At 35.4% G+C, this 18,197-nt stretch overlaps 1 protein-coding gene across 1 annotated transcript in view; it reads right to left on the reverse strand.

The window, feature by feature from the left end:
• Nucleotides 1-18,197, reverse strand: part of KIF15 (kinesin family member 15) — a 37,034-nt gene that overhangs the window by 8,621 nt on the left and 10,216 nt on the right. Inside the window, exons 11-27 of the mRNA XM_068935670.1 lie at nt 17,441-17,564; nt 15,565-15,656; nt 14,531-14,740; nt 13,621-13,798; nt 13,022-13,163; nt 10,958-11,099; nt 10,429-10,626; nt 9,352-9,459; nt 8,459-8,564; nt 7,757-7,922; nt 6,269-6,419; nt 5,114-5,199; nt 4,665-4,740; nt 4,309-4,395; nt 3,197-3,301; nt 2,211-2,333; nt 587-733 (exon numbers count right to left, since the gene is read on the reverse strand). Of these exons, the coding sequence (XP_068791771.1) occupies nt 587-733; nt 2,211-2,333; nt 3,197-3,301; nt 4,309-4,395; nt 4,665-4,740; nt 5,114-5,199; nt 6,269-6,419; nt 7,757-7,922; nt 8,459-8,564; nt 9,352-9,459; nt 10,429-10,626; nt 10,958-11,099; nt 13,022-13,163; nt 13,621-13,798; nt 14,531-14,740; nt 15,565-15,656; nt 17,441-17,564 (2,241 nt within the window). The remainder of the gene's footprint in view (nt 1-586; nt 734-2,210; nt 2,334-3,196; nt 3,302-4,308; nt 4,396-4,664; nt 4,741-5,113; nt 5,200-6,268; nt 6,420-7,756; nt 7,923-8,458; nt 8,565-9,351; nt 9,460-10,428; nt 10,627-10,957; nt 11,100-13,021; nt 13,164-13,620; nt 13,799-14,530; nt 14,741-15,564; nt 15,657-17,440; nt 17,565-18,197) is intronic.

The raw sequence follows: 18,197 nt of genomic DNA on the forward strand, positions 1-18,197 counted from the left end.
GGTTTAATTTCCTGAAAGAAGACATGCTAGCATGATCTAATGAACCCTTCTTTCCAAAATAACTCATCCTTATTAGAGTTTTTGTCAATACAGATAAGATATATTAGTTAGCACTATGACAGTTAGGACTATTAAAGTTCAGAAAAAGCTTAACATAGCTCTTTGGTCTCCAAAAGCTCCAAATCACACCCAGATGGCATCCTCTACAGGGCTCAGTAATTATCTCCATTACATAACGATACTGTTTCTTGACAAGTGTAAGGAGAGGAAAAAGTAACCCCTTCATTTACACTGCTTACACTGCAGGTTATTCTGTCATTCTGGGTACTGAAAATTCTGCTCTGCTTTCAGAGTTAACATTTTTGCCAGCTCTAGACACCTTTTTCAAAGTATTTAAAGGTCATCTAGCCTTTGTTCAAAATCCTTTGAACTACTGCTGTGCTTTTACACCAAGAAGCACTGTTCACCAAGAATACTGCATATAAGATGCTCTAAAATTACAAGTAATCCCCTACCATTTCCACAAGCTATTAATAGCCACAACTGCTCCCAAAGAGCTAATTATCAGAAGAATTTCTCGTTCTACCTGTTCCCTCAGTTCCTGGATTAGAGCTTCTTTCTTTGTTATGTCTTCCTGTGCACATTGAAGCAATGCAATATGTTTCTTGGAGGCCTCCGTCAGCCTCATCAGCTGCTCAGTGGTATGATGCAAATCTTCACACAGGAGGTCTCTCTGTTTTAAGTCGATAGATGAGTAAGGAAAGAAACATTAAACTAAGAGTTATAACTATAAAGCAGTTGTTTTAAGATGTTGTTGTCATTGCTGCTAGAGACTGCTAACTACAAGCATCTCCCTTTTCCCTTCACTTTTTCTTCCTGAAATGTGGCAAGAATTCCTCTATAAACTTATCTTGGCAAATCTTCCCAAATACATTGTCTTGGCTGCAGAATAAAAATGAGAACTTTCTTACAATATAATTACAGTTACATACTTGTGAGATATGCTTAGAATCAACCACTGTTTTCAAGTATAGCGTATACTAAAAAAAGCAATACAATTTTAAAAATAAAAAGCTAGAAAGGAAGGTCTAGATTTTAATCTACATTGAATTAGTGATTTCTACAACTTTTTTAATGCACTGCTAGATACATCTGGATTTATTCTAGCATCTAGACTCCAATCCCCGATCTGACACGGCATCATAACTCCATGAGGTATGTTAACCTAGTACTTGGCGTCGTAAATACCACCTTGGATTAGTTCCAAAAGGATCTTCTCATCCAGTCAAAAAGGTATGAAGGAAATTAGTAACTGACGAACAAACTCAAAAGAAGGGGAGACCCTATAATTTCATCAGAAGCCAGATGTACCCAAGGATAACACCACAGTAAGAGGTCACTTACTTCTGCTAAAAACCCCAAAACAAGAAAACAATTCATTCCACAGGAAATTCAGCCTTGGATTCCATAATGTCAAATTTAGGTATGGTTATAAGTGAAGTCAGTCTGTTCTTTAAGCAAAATGGAAATGTATTTAAAGGTGGTGTTTGAGAAGCACACACTCCTCTGGAGGACATCATAATTGCTATCCGATTGGACTAAGCACATGTAACACGACTGATTACCTTGTAGAACCTGAAATTAGTCATAAGGACAGGGCAGTCGTTTTGACTAAAGGACATATTTTCGAAAATAATGGGAAGGGCAATAAGAGGAAAGACCAAAATAAAAATGACAACTATAAAAGCAAAATTGTAGTTGAGTCAGCTGTGCTCCCTAAAACTGTTTCCAGCAGGTGGAGCTTTTGGTTAAAATTATGGGTAAAGAAAACACACTATCAAATACAGTAGCAGTGAGGGAAGAGATAACGTTAAACATAATATATTCTTCTACCTATTTTAGTTTCTCAGCTGTATCATCTAATGCTGCTGTTAAATTCAGCTGATGTCTCCTCAGTTACCTTAACAAGAATTAAAACAGGCTTTTAGCATAGGTTTTTATAAAGTAGTTTATATAATATTTATATCGAATAACGTGATAATTTAACAGAATTTGTCAGGTAGTTCATTAAAAATTCCTTTCAGAGCATCCTAACCAGTTATAGTTTGAACCAAAATGAGGCTAAGTTTTATACTAGCATTTTAAGAAAAAACACATCTAATTCCTCTGTTAAACAGATGATCACAATACACTGACATCAATCGTTTTACCTCTATGTTATCTGCTATTTGTTTTCTCTCCAAAGCTTCCATCAGTTCTTCAATCTTCTTTTCCTGATCCTCTATGATTCCTTTGCTTTCTTCTTTCGCAGCCAAAACAGAATTATACTTACACTAAGAAAAAGATTAAATTAAATCTTAGAATAGGAATGAAAACATGTTATCAAAAGAAAGTTGCCAAATGCAATATAAATGTGTATCAAGTCTTATGACAACTATAAACCTCACGTTTAAAAACTCATCTGCATCAGTGACACTAAAATTAGAGTGAAATGTCATACTTGCTCAATTCTACAAACTGTGGGCCATTACAAATTTGTCAGAACTAAAGAAAAACAATAATTTAATACACATTAACCACTACAATAATTCATTATCAATAAAAGAGCTATGTAGAAATTAGCCTCAGAAACACCTTGTCCTTAGGATCTTTTGGATTCATAGTTCACACATATATAGCATCTAAAACATTCCATTGGTTGCTCTATCAGCTTGCAAATAAGATCTATTTTAAGAAAATGCATCCTACTTATACATAGGTTATTCACATCTGCAGTTCTAATTCTTTATGCTTATGTTTACAGATATAAAACCTAACAGTTATTTCTCAGTTACAGTTCACATAAAGTGATTCTGAACTGATTCAAAAGTGAATTTACTGAGTTCAGCTTCAATTGCCAATGTCTTAAATCACCAATTTCCCAGAAAATCTAAACGTGACTGTCAGCCAAGTGTAGCTTACAGGATGTGAATAGGTCCCTTCAGAGACACTGCTCTTTACCCACCACGTGGAAAGAGTTCGGTTTTCAAGACAGCCTTAGGCGTAAAATGTTCAGAAGATTTCAACATGTCAAAACAAAGAAGTTTCCTTCCATAACACTACAGCAAGTTATGCTGTTTGAGACCCATGATAAGACATGTCATTGCCTTCCATTTTTGAAAAACTACACCATGTCCTTCAAAATGACAGAACATACATTTATGTCCTCCAGCTCTCTTGTCAGCCCATCTATGGACTCAGTTTTATGATTAATTGAAGACCTCAGCTCCTGGATCTGTCTCATCAAGTCAGTTACAACTTCCTGCAACATAAGAAAAGAAGTTAGTCCTGATTTTTTAAAATTTATTTATTAATAGACTTGGTTTGGTGTATAATTTGTCAATTCCAAATTTCAAACAGATATTTGAAAATGAGGCCTCAATATGCACATGTAAAGGAGTAACAGGAAACATGTAAAGGAGTAACAGGCCATTATATCAGGAGTTTTTGTCCTAAGCACTTATTTAAAGAATTAAATAAGATGCTGTGCTATTTGTAAGAGAAGACTAACCCCCCGTACAAAAGCTTTAGACTTGGGCTGTGATGCGTTTCTAATAGGAGATTAGAATTGCTATAGGTTAAGCTCAGATTTGTAAGGGAAAAAGGTACATTCAGAAACACCACTGCGCTGACAGTACCAGATTCTTCTGACTCTGCGTGTCAGATTTGTTTTTAGTGCAGAAAAAGCAACATTTGTAACAATGCATCACGTTGATCAATGAACACACTATGTGATTTCTTACACCTATTTTACATATAGCATAAATGGTTGTGCTATGGAAACTTTTGTTATTTAAGCTTTCAAAAACCTGGAGCAATCTTTGCATGTAAAACGTTTTGATTTTATTGATAAGTTACCCATAATCAAGTCAAGTTCTCACCATGCCTTATCTTTTCTATTAGCCTATTATAACGCTGACAGGAAGGTCGTGTTAATCAGCAGGGGAATTACGCATCAATTCTCTGCTGGATGTTTTGACCAACAGACAACTTAACCCTGTGCTGTCCTTTCCCCCCCGACCCCCTTCCTCTTCTCTTCTTTCTCCAGTTATCTTCTTGTGCTTTCTCTAAATGTATATCAGGTTTCTCCCATCCTGCAAACTCCATGCCAGTAAAAGGTAGAATTTATTTTACCTAGATACACAGCCAGACTTGCCTAGAATCACAGAATTACCAAGCGTCACAGAAAGGCTCTGGGCTTTCAACTGCGCTTCAGAGCATGCGGTTACCTGCAAAACCTGGATATCGGTAACAGAAATACACCCAAACCTTATCTGCATCATTTGTCTTCTTCAAAGAAGCAATAATCTCTTCAGCAGCAGCCAGCTTCTGTTCCAATTTCTGCAGCTTTGCTTCCTGCAGAAGCAAAGAAGTATTAGTTGTGAAAGACAACCTTAATTATGAAATATGTTCTATATAAGCACAAAGCTATGAAATAAATGGAAGAAACTAAGTTGCTTCCCTAACCAGAAAAAAAAGTAGTAAAAAGTAATCTGAAACTCACGAATTCTACATTTATTTTACTGCTAATCTACAGAACCGTCAGTTCACCAATAAGAATGCTATTAATGCACACAGAAATGCATAATCATATGATTTAGAGTCATTCAACTCAGCTGTTGTACCTGCTGCTCACACCGTGTCATCATTTCAGAGGATGGTTTCTCCACCTGTGCTTTTTCAAGTACTTTCAAGAGCTCTCTGGAAAAGATAATGTTTATTGTGAGAAATGTAATCAGAATGTAAGAGAGCTTTAACAAGGGTCAAGCCATATTAGTTTATTCTTAGTTACTTTTAATTTTGAAGAGTTCTTTAGCTACCAGCTTCTTAGTACCATATAAAAGACTAATAGTTCAATTACAAGTGATACCCTGCTATCAGTGTTGGAAATTTACCTTTGACATGAAGTACTACATTTGTAATGTTAATTGAATACATAAAAACGTGGCATTGTTTCTCCAGAACTGGGGAAAAACACATCTACCAGAAGGGGCCCTTGCTATATAAAAGTCTAGCATAGAACAAAACCATAGAAGCCGGGTGGAAATAAACCCCACGCATAATCAAAACTCACTTTGAATTGTTTTCTTTGTCTTCTTGTAGTTGTAATGTTAGTTTTTGATTATGTTCTTTTTCTGTTTCCAAGAGTTTCAAGAGGTTCTAGAATATGAAAACATGTGTTGCTATAACAATTCTAGGTGAAGATTACTGAGAGAACTTGAATAGGAAAGTTACAATATAAGGCTTTTAGAATAATTTAAACCAAAATAAAAATTAAAACTCCTCCTAACATGACTGAAACAGGAAAAAAAAACTTAAATGAAAACAAAGATCTTTAATTTTGTCATGGATAAGTTCAAAAATATACTGCAAACTCTTGTTTATATTAAGAAAACAGCCCGTTCAGCTACCGTTGATAACAGCGCCCTACGGCTAAATTGTGCCTCAATTACGAGGGCTTTTCAGGGAGCAATCTGAATTTTCAAAACAACTATATTAATTGGGGGGGGGGGGAAGATTTTTCAAATTTTAACAAGCAATTTAAAGTGTTAGACTATGAGGACTCTAAAAACATTATTTTCAATCTGTCAGTGTTCCTTTAAACACTAAAAGAGCAGCAAACTCGCTGAGCAGGCAAACAGTGAACACTGCAGAAAAGCAGGCAAAATCATTTGCAAAAGCCCTTGAGCAACCTTATTGCTGTTTTGCAGTCACTGCAGTCTGACAGGTTTTCAAGGACAGCATCAACTAAATTGCAGGACAGTGATCCAATACCAAAAGGCACAGATCATTTTAATAAGATTACTACCACTATACAAAGTGGTTCCTTACAGATTTTTCAGAGATAGTATAAATATGCTAGTCTTAGCTAGCACCGAGATCAAAGATAGCCAGCAATGGGATGTCAGGGTTCTTTTCCAAAGTAGTTTCTTATTCCTTTACTAATTAATCCATCTCCCTCAAAATTCCCAGAGCAATTTCTTCAGCTAAAGAAATTACTACTTCATCATGCCATTGGATATTTCTTCTAGTCTGTGGTTGCAAAAAATCTTGCACTAAATTGGAGAGGAGGGAAAAAAAAAATCTGGATGCATCTTCCAGATGAGACCATTAGGAAAACTATTATTCCTGTGGAACCTTTTATGAGTGATTTAATAACAGGAATTAAATAATCTGGCTTCATGAGAAAATACAAAATAAAGTCTTTTAGAAGCCTTAATTGTCTTACACAAAGCTCAGTTTTCATTGCTTCAGCTTCTTGCTTTCTATCCTTGAGCTGTTGCTTCAGTTGATCCATTTCAAACTTCGTTACTTCCTGCAAATTGTCATAGTCATCCTGCAGGTTTGCTTTTTCTTCAAGAATCTGTTCATGTTCTAGCCTTTATTAAAAAAGAAAAAAACACAACATTAAGAGATAAGAGTTTGTTCCATTATAAAAATGCCCTAACCAATTACATTTTACAAGCTTGAGATAATCTACAGAGTATAGTCTTATTTTAGAAAAAAGTTACTGTGACACAAGGGATAACATTTTTAATCAGAACCCTCAAATTTTTGAAGCGGACAAGAATTTTAAAAGGCACTGGCAGAGAAGACAGAGAACTCTTTTTGGCACTTAGAAATAATATACTTCTTGCCAAATTCTATACATGTAGAAATTTTAGTCACTGTCTTGATCACGGTGCACTGCCTTCTGTTATTTATTATTAAAACAAAAAACAGTCGCTCTACAAAAAACCCACCATAACTATCAGAATGATCCTTGGTACCTAGACTATCTGTTTAATTGATATTTGGGTTATCTGCCTCATATAAAAATCTTTCCACATTCTGGGCAAGTATGGGGTATCCCTCTTTAAACTGTTGCCCTGAAAACTTATTTTATTTGATCTTTCACAAAAGGGGAAAGCTAAGAGGGATAAAAGAGCTGCTAGACAAGTGTTATGAATCATGTTATTAATAGAAAGCCCACAGTAAGAATATTTACCACATAGCCTCCAAAAAATCAGTACTTTGGCTAATACATAAGACGTTGGAGACATCACAACACTGAGTTTCTATTCCAGGTTCCCAGTCTTACAACGCATCATTCAAAAGACTACTTCAGCTAAAACACGACTACAGTGCAATAACAGAGTTAGGCTTTCCAGACAAAAATCACTGTTAACTTAGGTGCACTAATGATTAAAAACATCACTGATCTCCGATTCCTAATAATATTTGTCAATTATCATACACAATGCAGTGACCTTTTCAGGCTTCAATTGCCAAGTTTCAGGTTTATTTTTGTGATTTCTTTCTACTTGTATTTTCAGATCAGCAACATTATGTCACCTGTTTCTTGTGAACAGCCTGAACAGTAGTAGCTGTTTTTAGGATGAAATTGGAAAAAAAAATTCATGCCTCTTTAGCCACTTTATTTGGCTTATAAAGATCAAAAAGCTTATAGGTATATCCTTTTTAATGGAAAAGTGATATAGCAAACCAATATTGAAATTAAGCAAGCCTTATTTTAGTATTTTTCTGCTAATTTCACCATGTTTCACTAAGGATCGGAACGAAGCAGAAAAGGACTTGAGCAAGAAATAAGGACATAAGCATAAAATAATAACTTAAAAAAAAAGATGGTAAAGTGCAAAGTCGCATACAGAAAAGAACTAAACCACTGGATGCATTCAGAAGGAGATTACGATATTTCACCCGGCTGCCAACATACCTAACGCTATCCAGCTGGAACTGTACATCCATATGTCTACCAGAAAGCTGACTCATTTCCTTCTCTTGCTTTTCCCTAAAAGTGCCATACTCCAGTTTTACAGCAGACAGCTCCTTATCTGCAGACTGCAGGACAATGCGCAAGTCATGGACTTCGCTTGTTAATACTGTTGAAAGAAATCAAACAAATATTTTACATTTTATTTGGAAAGCTACGCTAGATACAAGAAAAGGAAATCTCACGTGAAAGTCTCACAAAACTTTACGCATTTTCAGCGGACTTAACCTTGGAAATCAAACAAAAGGGATTTATAAAAGGAAGAGGTCAATGAAATGTAGACTTTGAAATAAAGAGTTTAGACAGAATCAAAAAGATTCTAGAGGATATTGGAAATTTTTGCATTTCCATAGACTGATAATGGATCTTCCCTTTATTTTAATTAATGTTTTCTCTTTAAATACATATTCTCTACTCCTTCACATTCACAGTCAAAGAAAAGTTATCAGTATTTTATACTGTGCAAGAGCAGGCAGAGAAAAGGCTGTTCTAACAGTATTACACATTTCTATTTTTCTTTAAATGAAACCTCTAAGACATTTATCATCTTAAACCAAGACAGCTACTCAACATGTACCATTTTTAATGCAAAACATTAAGTTTCCTCAAAACTTCACACAGAATTTCTGTGTTACATTGACTTACTATCAGTCTTGCTTTGAGCGTCTTGAAATTGCTTTTCAAGCAACTTTATCTGTTCAAGGAGCTCCTGGCGCTCTTTACTCCAGTCATTTCTTTCTGATGAAAAAAGCTTAAGAGAAGAGAAGTAAAATTTTTGAATGGAAGTCAACATAGGAATGGCTAAGTCAGACCTGTAACAATAATAATGTGTTAAAGTATTTCTTTAGCTGATTATATATAGAAGATGCATTTTCCTGTAAACTTGAGGTAGTTTCATGAATCTGAAATCCATACAAGTCCAAGAAAGATTATTTCAATATAACTGAAGAAGTGTAGTTATCTAAGCAGAAAAAGCGCTCATTTAAAAGCGATCCACAGCTTGGGAGTTGAGTGCTGCTCCAGAACTGAAATATCTGAAACAGAGCTGCTACAAGAAGAGTTCAAGCCTTATTCTTCTTTTTCTACGTTAAAATCAAAACAACTAATTAAGAAAGACTTGTAAGTATTTTATATAGTAATGACACTTGAGTTACAACTAAGACAAGCAGCATGTTTAGCTTTCCAAAGTTTTCACAATTTTTGGTAACTACTGATGTTTTTTGAGAAATCGTGAAATTGGCCAAAAATAAGCACAGATATCTTGAGTGTCTATTTGCTTATGTTCCGATTTAAAAGCAAGCTCAAAATTGCACCCTATATTTTAAACTTTATCCCTGTCTTTCTGCACAGCCCATGGTCTGTGATTCTAGAAAATTTTCCAAAATAAAATGCAAGTAACACTTCAAGACCTCACTAAAAGACACAGTAGTTCAAGTGTGATAGATATCAGCCTGTCATATATATGGATGTTACACACACATGTACATACACACGTGCACATACACTCGCATAACCCCCGCGTTATACTATTCTCTTACCTCCTGTATTTGTGCAGAATGATGCTCTAGCTTATTAATATGCTGCTGAAGTTTTATATTCTTGCTTTCCTCTTCATCCAGCTTTGTCTGCACTGCGCTCAGTTGTTCCTGTGACACAACAGACATTCAAAATTAGAACACCTGTCTTCGAGTTATTCTCACATGCCATATGGCAGTCTGTGCATACTAAATATAACAATGTCAGCTACTTTAATTTTTTATTACCTGAACCAACAGAAAACAGAACATTCAGAAATAAACTGGCATCCTACGTAGCTGATCTCTATCCTATTGCTGACTAAATCACCAGAACACAAGGACATCCAACAGACCATGTAAGGACTGAACCCACAAACACTTATGTGTGCTTAGTTTTCAGACATGTGCTTATCTTAGATTTTAAACAGAAGTTATTCAAAATATACACGAGCTAATTTTTTTAATAGATCTCTGCACTATTGTAAACAGGGATTTTGGCTGTTCTGCAAGGTTTTACACGCATTGAAGTTATTTCCATATTCTTAGCAGGAGTTCTGATAAATTTGTAGCACTCTTCTATTCAGGAAAGGTACAGACAATTAAGGTATAATGGTGGGCAAGCAATATTTGGCAGGTTTCTTCAAATAATGTAGTCATATGTTAAGCTTGGGTGTTTTTCCAAATGCATTTGTCACCATGGACTTACCTAGAAGTTTCCTCAAAAACAAGCTATCCGGCCAGAATAATAGGGTTTAAACGCCTCTGAATATCTATGCAACTACAGTTTGTTAAGAAACGTAAACAGACATTATCCAGACAGAATGCATAGCAAGTTTCAGCTCCATACATCATTAAGATATCCAGCTCCCAGTCACTATCAGTATTTCCACTGTAAATCCTCTTAAGTACAATGTATAATTAGAGAATTGTTTAGTGAAACATTAAGTGTTTGTCAAGTGCTTCAGTTCGCCAATTAAAACACATTCTTGGGGTGGGGGTAGGGGAGGGGAACGGGATGGGAAAGGACAACAAAAGATATTTCATGACAAAATCTGCTTTGAAAAAACCACATACTTCAGTTTTATTCAAAACATTCACCTGGGCCACTTTGAGTTCCTCAGCAATGGCCTCATATGCTTGTTCATTCATCTCTGGGGGAACTGGCTCTTTAAAGATGTCATCCATCATCTCTCCAGAGCACTGAAAATCTTCAGAACGATAATCTAAGATTTCTGGGCTTATTCGAGGCACTAGGCGAGACCTTAGCTGGTAGGCTTTTGTTGGAGTGGTTATGTTCTGTTACAGAAATTACAAAGCAGTCTTTATTTTAACTGTAAAACAGCATTAGACTTTGTCTAGTAACATATTTCACAGACAACACGCAGAATAATGACATAAAACACTCAGAGCTAGTCACAGGTCTATACCACTACAGTTTTTCAGATTTGTCAAACGATTACAAGTAGCAGTGATTCAGAAAATATTTCAGAAAAAAACCCCAGCATTCTTGGCTTTTCACAGAGATTACATTCCAGAAAACTAGTTAGTAAAAGATCATACTATTAAAATCTATGCTCTCACATGACACATCTGTAATTATGCATGGTTTTAAATACACTTTGTGTACCTTAAGAGTTTCTCTATGTAACTTATGCAATTGAGACACTTCTCGGCGCTTGTGCGCTTTAGTTGCCTCCAGAATGTTTTCAAGATGTTGGTTTGCTTTCCGAAGGGACTGAAGCTCTGATTCCAGTTCCATATGCTTTTTCCTGTTCAGAAAATGTTACTACTGTCAAAGAGCTAGTTTGCTCACCATCATCAATAATAAATAAGGTGCTATACTGGCAACGAGAACCATACTGAAGCTGAGCTCTTGCCCCCCCTTCCCCCTCTTCACCAAATTAAAAGGCTAGGAAACTTATTTCTGGTTGCATAATGAAGAAAATGATTGGAAAACTAAATGTTTCAGAAAAAATTCATTACACAGAAATAAGCCGAGAGCCCTGCAATTCATTTTAAAGGAAAGTAATATTACCCATACCAATTAGGCTTTAAAAGTGTTATCCAGCTATAATAGCAGAAGTCTGAACTGGTGGTAGCCAGAATTAAATAAAATCCTTTAAAGATTTTATTTTATTTTTTGAAATGCTGCTCTGTTAAAATTATTTTGCCTTGTAAGGGTTCTTAACGAAAATTCATCTATTGAACAGAAATTTGGGAATACTTTTCATAAGGTATTTTGCAGAGCTACGTGTTATTACTGTGACAGCTGGCCTTACTGATGTAATTGCAGGGTCAAAGCCTACAAACAAATTTCATCTTTTGGCAGTTTAATGCTATCGCTTTCCCTCACAATTTTAGAATCTGCAACAAAATATCATACGAAGTCTTAGTTCCTACTGCCAAGACACAGCAGAAAAACTAGCATACATTGATTTTGCAAAGTTAAATTTTACAGTATTTATTCTTCTATAGGAGCATGTGACTACTACTTGCACATAAAATTAAACGCCAAGTTGCTCTAAATACAAAACTTGTTTCCAGTTTCAGATATTCATAATGAATCCAGAGGATCAAAAGCACTTTTCTGTTTGATTACGCTCCACTAAGAAAATGCCAGTAATCGATTTCAGTGTGTCTAGAGTGTATTTCTAGGGGTACCAGGCAGAAAATACGCTTCTAATTCTGTCTCCCCACTTTTTTAGGCAAAGTAGCTTTGTAATGTGCTGCCTTTTTTTTTTTTTTTTTTTTTTTTTTTTAAAACATTGATTTGTACAACTGCATGAATAACAACTGACAGTATAGGTGCAGGCTAAAACAAACAAAAAACAGGCTCCTCTTGCCTTCCAGGTATATACTGTGTTTGCTTGAAATGCAATTATTTTTCCTCGTATCTGCAGGCACAGGACCTGAATTTTTCAAAAATGGAGCTGAATCAAATTAAGCCACATGTTTGCATGTGAATATGCATGTAAGTGAAGATATTACCCAGGCCTTTCACACTGTCTTGTGCTGGCCTCAGGGAGAACAGTGACAGCAGAGTCTCTACTACATTAGTAAGGACAAAGTTGACCCTCGCATTCAGATGGCAAAGCAAACGGACATTAATGAACTACTGACGTTGCGTCTTTGCTCTAATTTGAATTAAATATCTGTATTAATAACAAGGCTCAGAATGGGACTGTGTAGAGACTCCAACTTACAGCCTTAAAAAGATCATATTAAAAAGTATTGCACTAACAAAAACGCATGGAGATGCGTCAATTATTATTATCCAGCACTTCAATCTGTAATAGGTCAGTTACTAAAAATACTTCCAAAACATGCACAGCAAGCTAAACGCTCCCTGTTCTGTTCAGTGGGTGCCTATCAGAATTTCAGAGGATGTGTATCGCTTGCATACTGTGAAGCATTGTTTTCCATCTTAGCATAAACAGAAGCTTGTGGAAAGAAAGAAATTTGCCACAGTGCAGACATGCCTTCAGGTGGCTTCACTGTTTCCTAGCCCCTAACTGGGATGAACTGGAAACAATGTTGTGTCTACCTGCTGTTTTTCTTAACTCTCAACTGCAAAGAACATATTTAGGCCCTCTATCCAGGATCTGAGTCTAATTTTTTTTTTAGATCAATATAAGTAGTAATATAAAGACATTTAAAATATTAGAGACATTTCTATACTGCTTTGTCTCACTTGGTTAGCTCTTTAAATTCTTCATATTCTTGTTTTGAACTTGCCAGTTCACTTTGAGTATGCAGCAGGCGTGCTTTCAGCCTTTCAACAGATGCCACAGAGTTGCCTTCTACTGATATGGTGGTGGAATATAAGTGATGACCTAAAGAGCAAATACATACCCTTTTAAAACAAAGTAGCTTTAAAAAAAAAAAAAAAAAAAAAAAAAAGAGCTTCACCAAAATAAAAGCACTTGCAGGCTTTTGAACAGCACAGCAACTGAGGCTGAACAAAATGAGGATTAGCAACAGTCCACATGTTAAAAAAAAAAAAAAAAGAGTGGAATAATTAGTATTACTACAGGCTTCATGACAACTAAGGATAGCAAAATGAGATTAAGGATACTGTTCACATGACGCACTGGAATATAAGTCCCCTATAGCTGTACTTGTATGAAGGCCAACATGAATAAAATGAAGCAAATATGTTTCATCAAAGTCTTCAGATATCACTTTGAAGAAAGGAAAAGTATGTTAAGACAGACATAATCAATGCTACTTTCCACACAATAGAAGTAGATTAAGCTTATTTAGCTCATGAAAGCATTACTATGTTTTTACCTCCAGTATTTTTCTCTGTGGCTGAAGCTTCCAAAAAAGCTTTTTCTAGTTCTGCCATGGTCTGAGCATCAATTTCTTGGGCCCTTTTCACCGATTGTAAAGAACGAAGTCTTTTATTCTCCTCTCTAAGGTTATGGTTCTCCATGGCATACTTCGCAATTCGTGGGTGTTGTTCCATCTACGACGAGCAATATCTTTTTCAATAGTTTTTATTTTCCAGACAATGCTATACATTTAGCTGTTGTGCCACTACCTTTAATAAGCATTAAATTGTAATGGAAGAGGGACAAAAAGGCATTCCTTAGAGGCAGGCTCTCCTGAAGCTCCGAGTCTGTACTTGGCTACTTGCTTTCCTCCCTCACAATCTGGAGCTCCACTATTTCACAGTCACTTACCAAGGCTGTACCATTGATTACGCATCTGTGACACTTCCTCCTTGTTTATGAGTAATAAATCTAGGACAGCATCATCCCTGCTTGGCCCATCTAGCATCTGTGTTAATATCCTTCTGAAACCTGCTGTTTTATTTACATCCCACTGAACTGCCCTTTCAGCAGATGTCAGGAAGGTTAAAGCCTCCCACAAGAATGAGAATTTATGATTTGGAGACTTAAGTTGCTTAAAGGAGACTTTGTCCATGACCTCCCCAATCAGGCAGCCTGTATCAATGCACATCACCACCTCTAGAGGCCTCTCCTCTGATGCAAAATGACAGGCTCCCTGCCAGCCCATTGAACCTTTCTATAGATCCCCCCCATGCATTTGAGGTGCTCCTTTGGTTGTGTAATGGGAAACCTCCATCACCCTCTTCCTTCCCCCCACCTGCCTTTCCTAAAAAGGCTTATATCCATCCATCATAAGCTATTCTCACAAAACAAAATCATTTCGGAAAGGAGAAACAAACAAGTACCTGTTCTCTGAGCGTCTGCAATTCCTCCCTCAATTCGTTGACAAAGTCATCTTGCTCTTTTGGCAATAAGCTTCCACCAGCTTCTTTATGTAATCTCTCCAAGCGAATAATATGGTCTTCCCGGAATTTAACTATCATTTTATTGGACTGAATAAATTTCTCCTTTTTGGCACAAAGATCTTCTAGTTGAGCGACTTTTTCTAATAAAGTCTTAAAAAGCACATATATAGATTAATGGAAAAAATGATAGCGACACTATATGAATTTCTAAGGTACACATATTGCACATATATAAGCAAATCATATAGAGCTTGCAATTAACAGTAATTTACATAAATAAACAAAGACTATGTTTGCCTAGTCTGTGGTTCATTTGGTAAAGATCTATAGAGGGCAACAGCTTTTATCAAGAACTCAACTTCCACTGCAATCAACTCTATTTATTGCAGAAACTTTACTCTGAAGCAGCTCTAGCACAATCCTGGGGATCAAATATCCATGAATGGTGAAGCACATTAGAGGTACCCCTGAAGTGCATCTTTCAAATCAATTTCTTCCAAAAGAAATCCGGTTTGCATGATCCAGCACTGCTCCATGACATGAACCAAAGCACAATAAATAGGGACGACTGGGAGATTTGCTTCAAACAAAAAAAAAAAACCAAAACAAAAACAAACACAAACACATACACCCCACCCTGCTGATCCAAACACACACTTACGGACTCAAAACTAAGTAAAACAAAATCTGTTGTTCTGTTCAAATTCCTGTTAAAGAACCCCAAATCAAGCAACTAAGAAATCTCTAAAACTAAGCCTGCTAGCAAAGCTACATTATGATTTGTCTGAATTTGAGATGAAAGATTTTATCTTAAGTTTGTCATTTGACTAGTTCCTCTGTTACCAAACCTTGCTGTCTTTGGACAGAGTATTTTTATTCAAGAATGAAGAAGAAAAGTCACAAAGACAGTGGGTTTCAGGGAGTCTCTCAGGGAGTACACAGAATGCACTGCAGGAATAGTAATGCTTTCTTACCTTCTTTTCACCTTCAGATTTCTCCCAGAACAACATTGCCTCAAGGAAGTTGTTCATATAATTTACGTTTTTCTTCCCTTTTTCAACAGCACCTGAAGGGAAAGTTGAAGAACCAAATGTCATATTTATTAAGATACCAGTTAAAAACAGGTTTGTCTGCATACATAACACGACAGTTAGATATATAAAAAAATTCAATATATTCCCAGAAAAAAGTAATTCTTCTGCAAAAATCATTTGCTATATCCAGAGCAAAGAAATATTTAGACAGTAATTCTTAGCCACCTGCTAATGCCGGTAAAGAAGAGACAGACAATATAACTGTAACTGTGTAATTAAAAAAAAATTTCAAACATTAAACAGCTTTAAGACTAACTTTATTAAAATAAAACAATCAGCTTGTTCAGCTGATGATATTTATAAAATGCAAAACCCCTTCTGAAATTAATTTGATAACACTACGACAGTATTGGCATTATTATTGTATTTTGTACACATTATTAGCTGACTAACTGGTTTATAGAAAGGAAATTCAGGAAAGTAAGTGAATAAAGTGGACAATTAATGATTTATTCTAGATGAAAACGTCCACACAAAGGATTAAAACGGTTTAACTAATCCACTTTAAAAATTAATTCAAAATAATTTTTCTGAATATCCTCCTGCAGGTAAGACCATGCTAATTTATAGAATACTAATTGTCATAGTATCTAAGGGCATAACTACCCTACTGTAATTTAATATATTAAAAACACTATCATATTTTTAAAGTAGCTAGTAAGTAGATTTCACACTTTCATAACTGTGATCCAGTGTTACATACATCATGATTTAATTGCATACACTAAATAGCTCTAATGTATTAGGTATTGCATAAAATCTCTCTTCAGCATTTAAGTGTTATTGCTTGCTTTTCCTCAGAACTCTTATCCATCACAGAGTAACATAACAGTTTTGAGCCCTCTGTCAATATTCAGGGACAGTGACATAGACTCAGGGTCTCACATAATGACTTTATTTTATTTTATTTTTTAAATACACTGTTTAAATTTGTATGATCACCGAGCAGCAGACAATTTTTTCTTGGGAAAACTGACCTACAAATGCTTTACCATCAGTCAAATCTTTCCAACTTCTAGAGTTAACACTATCAAAGTCCTCTACTTCTTGGTAATGTCAGGGAAGCGCTGACTCAGGAACAAACTAAGTTACAAGACGAAGTTTACTACCTTGCAATAAAACATCAGAGCATAGCGTATTTGAGTAAGAAGTATACATAGTAGGAAACTATCCTAGGATCTGTATTGCAAATGCAGTAGTTTAGCAAAAAGCTACTGGAAGAAAAGTTTACATATTGTTAAAAAAATTACCATTTTACATTTAAATCGGTTTTTTATTTGCAGGTAAATATCCTTCCAACAATCTCACTGAAAGGGTAAAAGGGGAAGATGGGGAAAAAACCCAAAACTCAGTTCTGAGATTAAAAAGGATGTAGATTCAATAGGTGTTACCAACAACTTGGTGCTCTCACTCTTAAACCTAAATGCACAGGCAATCACATGCAAACTTTTGCTCATCAAAAGGACTGAATAGCTTAAGTCTTACAAACTGGTAGAATATTCTAAATATAATAGAAACAATAGAAGGCCAATACACAAACTTGTAAAAGGGAGAAAGAGTAAAACATCACCAGGTTAACAATTTCTACAAAAATGCTATATACAAATATAGGCAAGGCACTCTGCAAGACAAACGTGACCTCTGTAGGCCAATCTCTACAAACAGAAATATTAATTGTTCAGAAACGTAATGATTTACATAAAGCTCCAACACTCTAGGCTGCAAAAGCAGCAATTTCTCTCTCTCCGCCCCTTACCTTGTGATACAGAAGTATCATGCATAGATGGCATTGAAGTAAGTTGAGCAAGCTGCTCTTTCAACTTCTTGACCTCAGCTTGCAGCTGGCTCACATTTCCTTGTGTGTCTTCATTTACTATAGCCTTTCATATTTTAAGAGAAAATTAGGAAGAGTTACAAATAAAAATTTCACAATTTATAGGCTAATAGAAAACTCAAATACTGCAAAGCGACATGTAACTATCTACAAGTCTTTCCATCTTAGTAAAAAATAATTCATAGGAAAAACAACCTTCAGTTTTCTAAGAAGCGAGTGAATTACATGTTAGCTAAAAATCAAATTCATTTAAAAATTTAGTGCTCGTTAAAGAATTTACCCCGGAATTTTTTTTTAACAAAGGCAAGCAGCATACAGCAAAGACAGATGCCAAAAGCACTCTCAAGAACTACTTGAAAGAGAAATGATTTTCTTGCATGCTGGCATATATAAAAACTAGATGCACTGAAATACTATCAAAACTAAATTTTTTCATGACAATTCCAAATTTTAATACAGACATACTTACATTTTATACATTTTAATGGAGTGCTCAAAGAATAAGCAATGGGTTAAAAAACGCCATGTGATAACATTTTATTATCAGTCATTGTTTACTCACCAGCTGTTGTACTCTATTCATAATGAAAAGCGAACAAATCCTTTTTAAAAAAAACTACGTCATAAAAATATTTAGGAAAGAACATTTAGCATTTTAAAATAAGTTATGTTTATTTGA

This window comes from Struthio camelus, chromosome 2 (assembly GCF_040807025.1).
Source record: "Struthio camelus isolate bStrCam1 chromosome 2, bStrCam1.hap1, whole genome shotgun sequence".
NCBI lineage: Eukaryota > Metazoa > Chordata > Aves > Struthioniformes > Struthionidae > Struthio > Struthio camelus.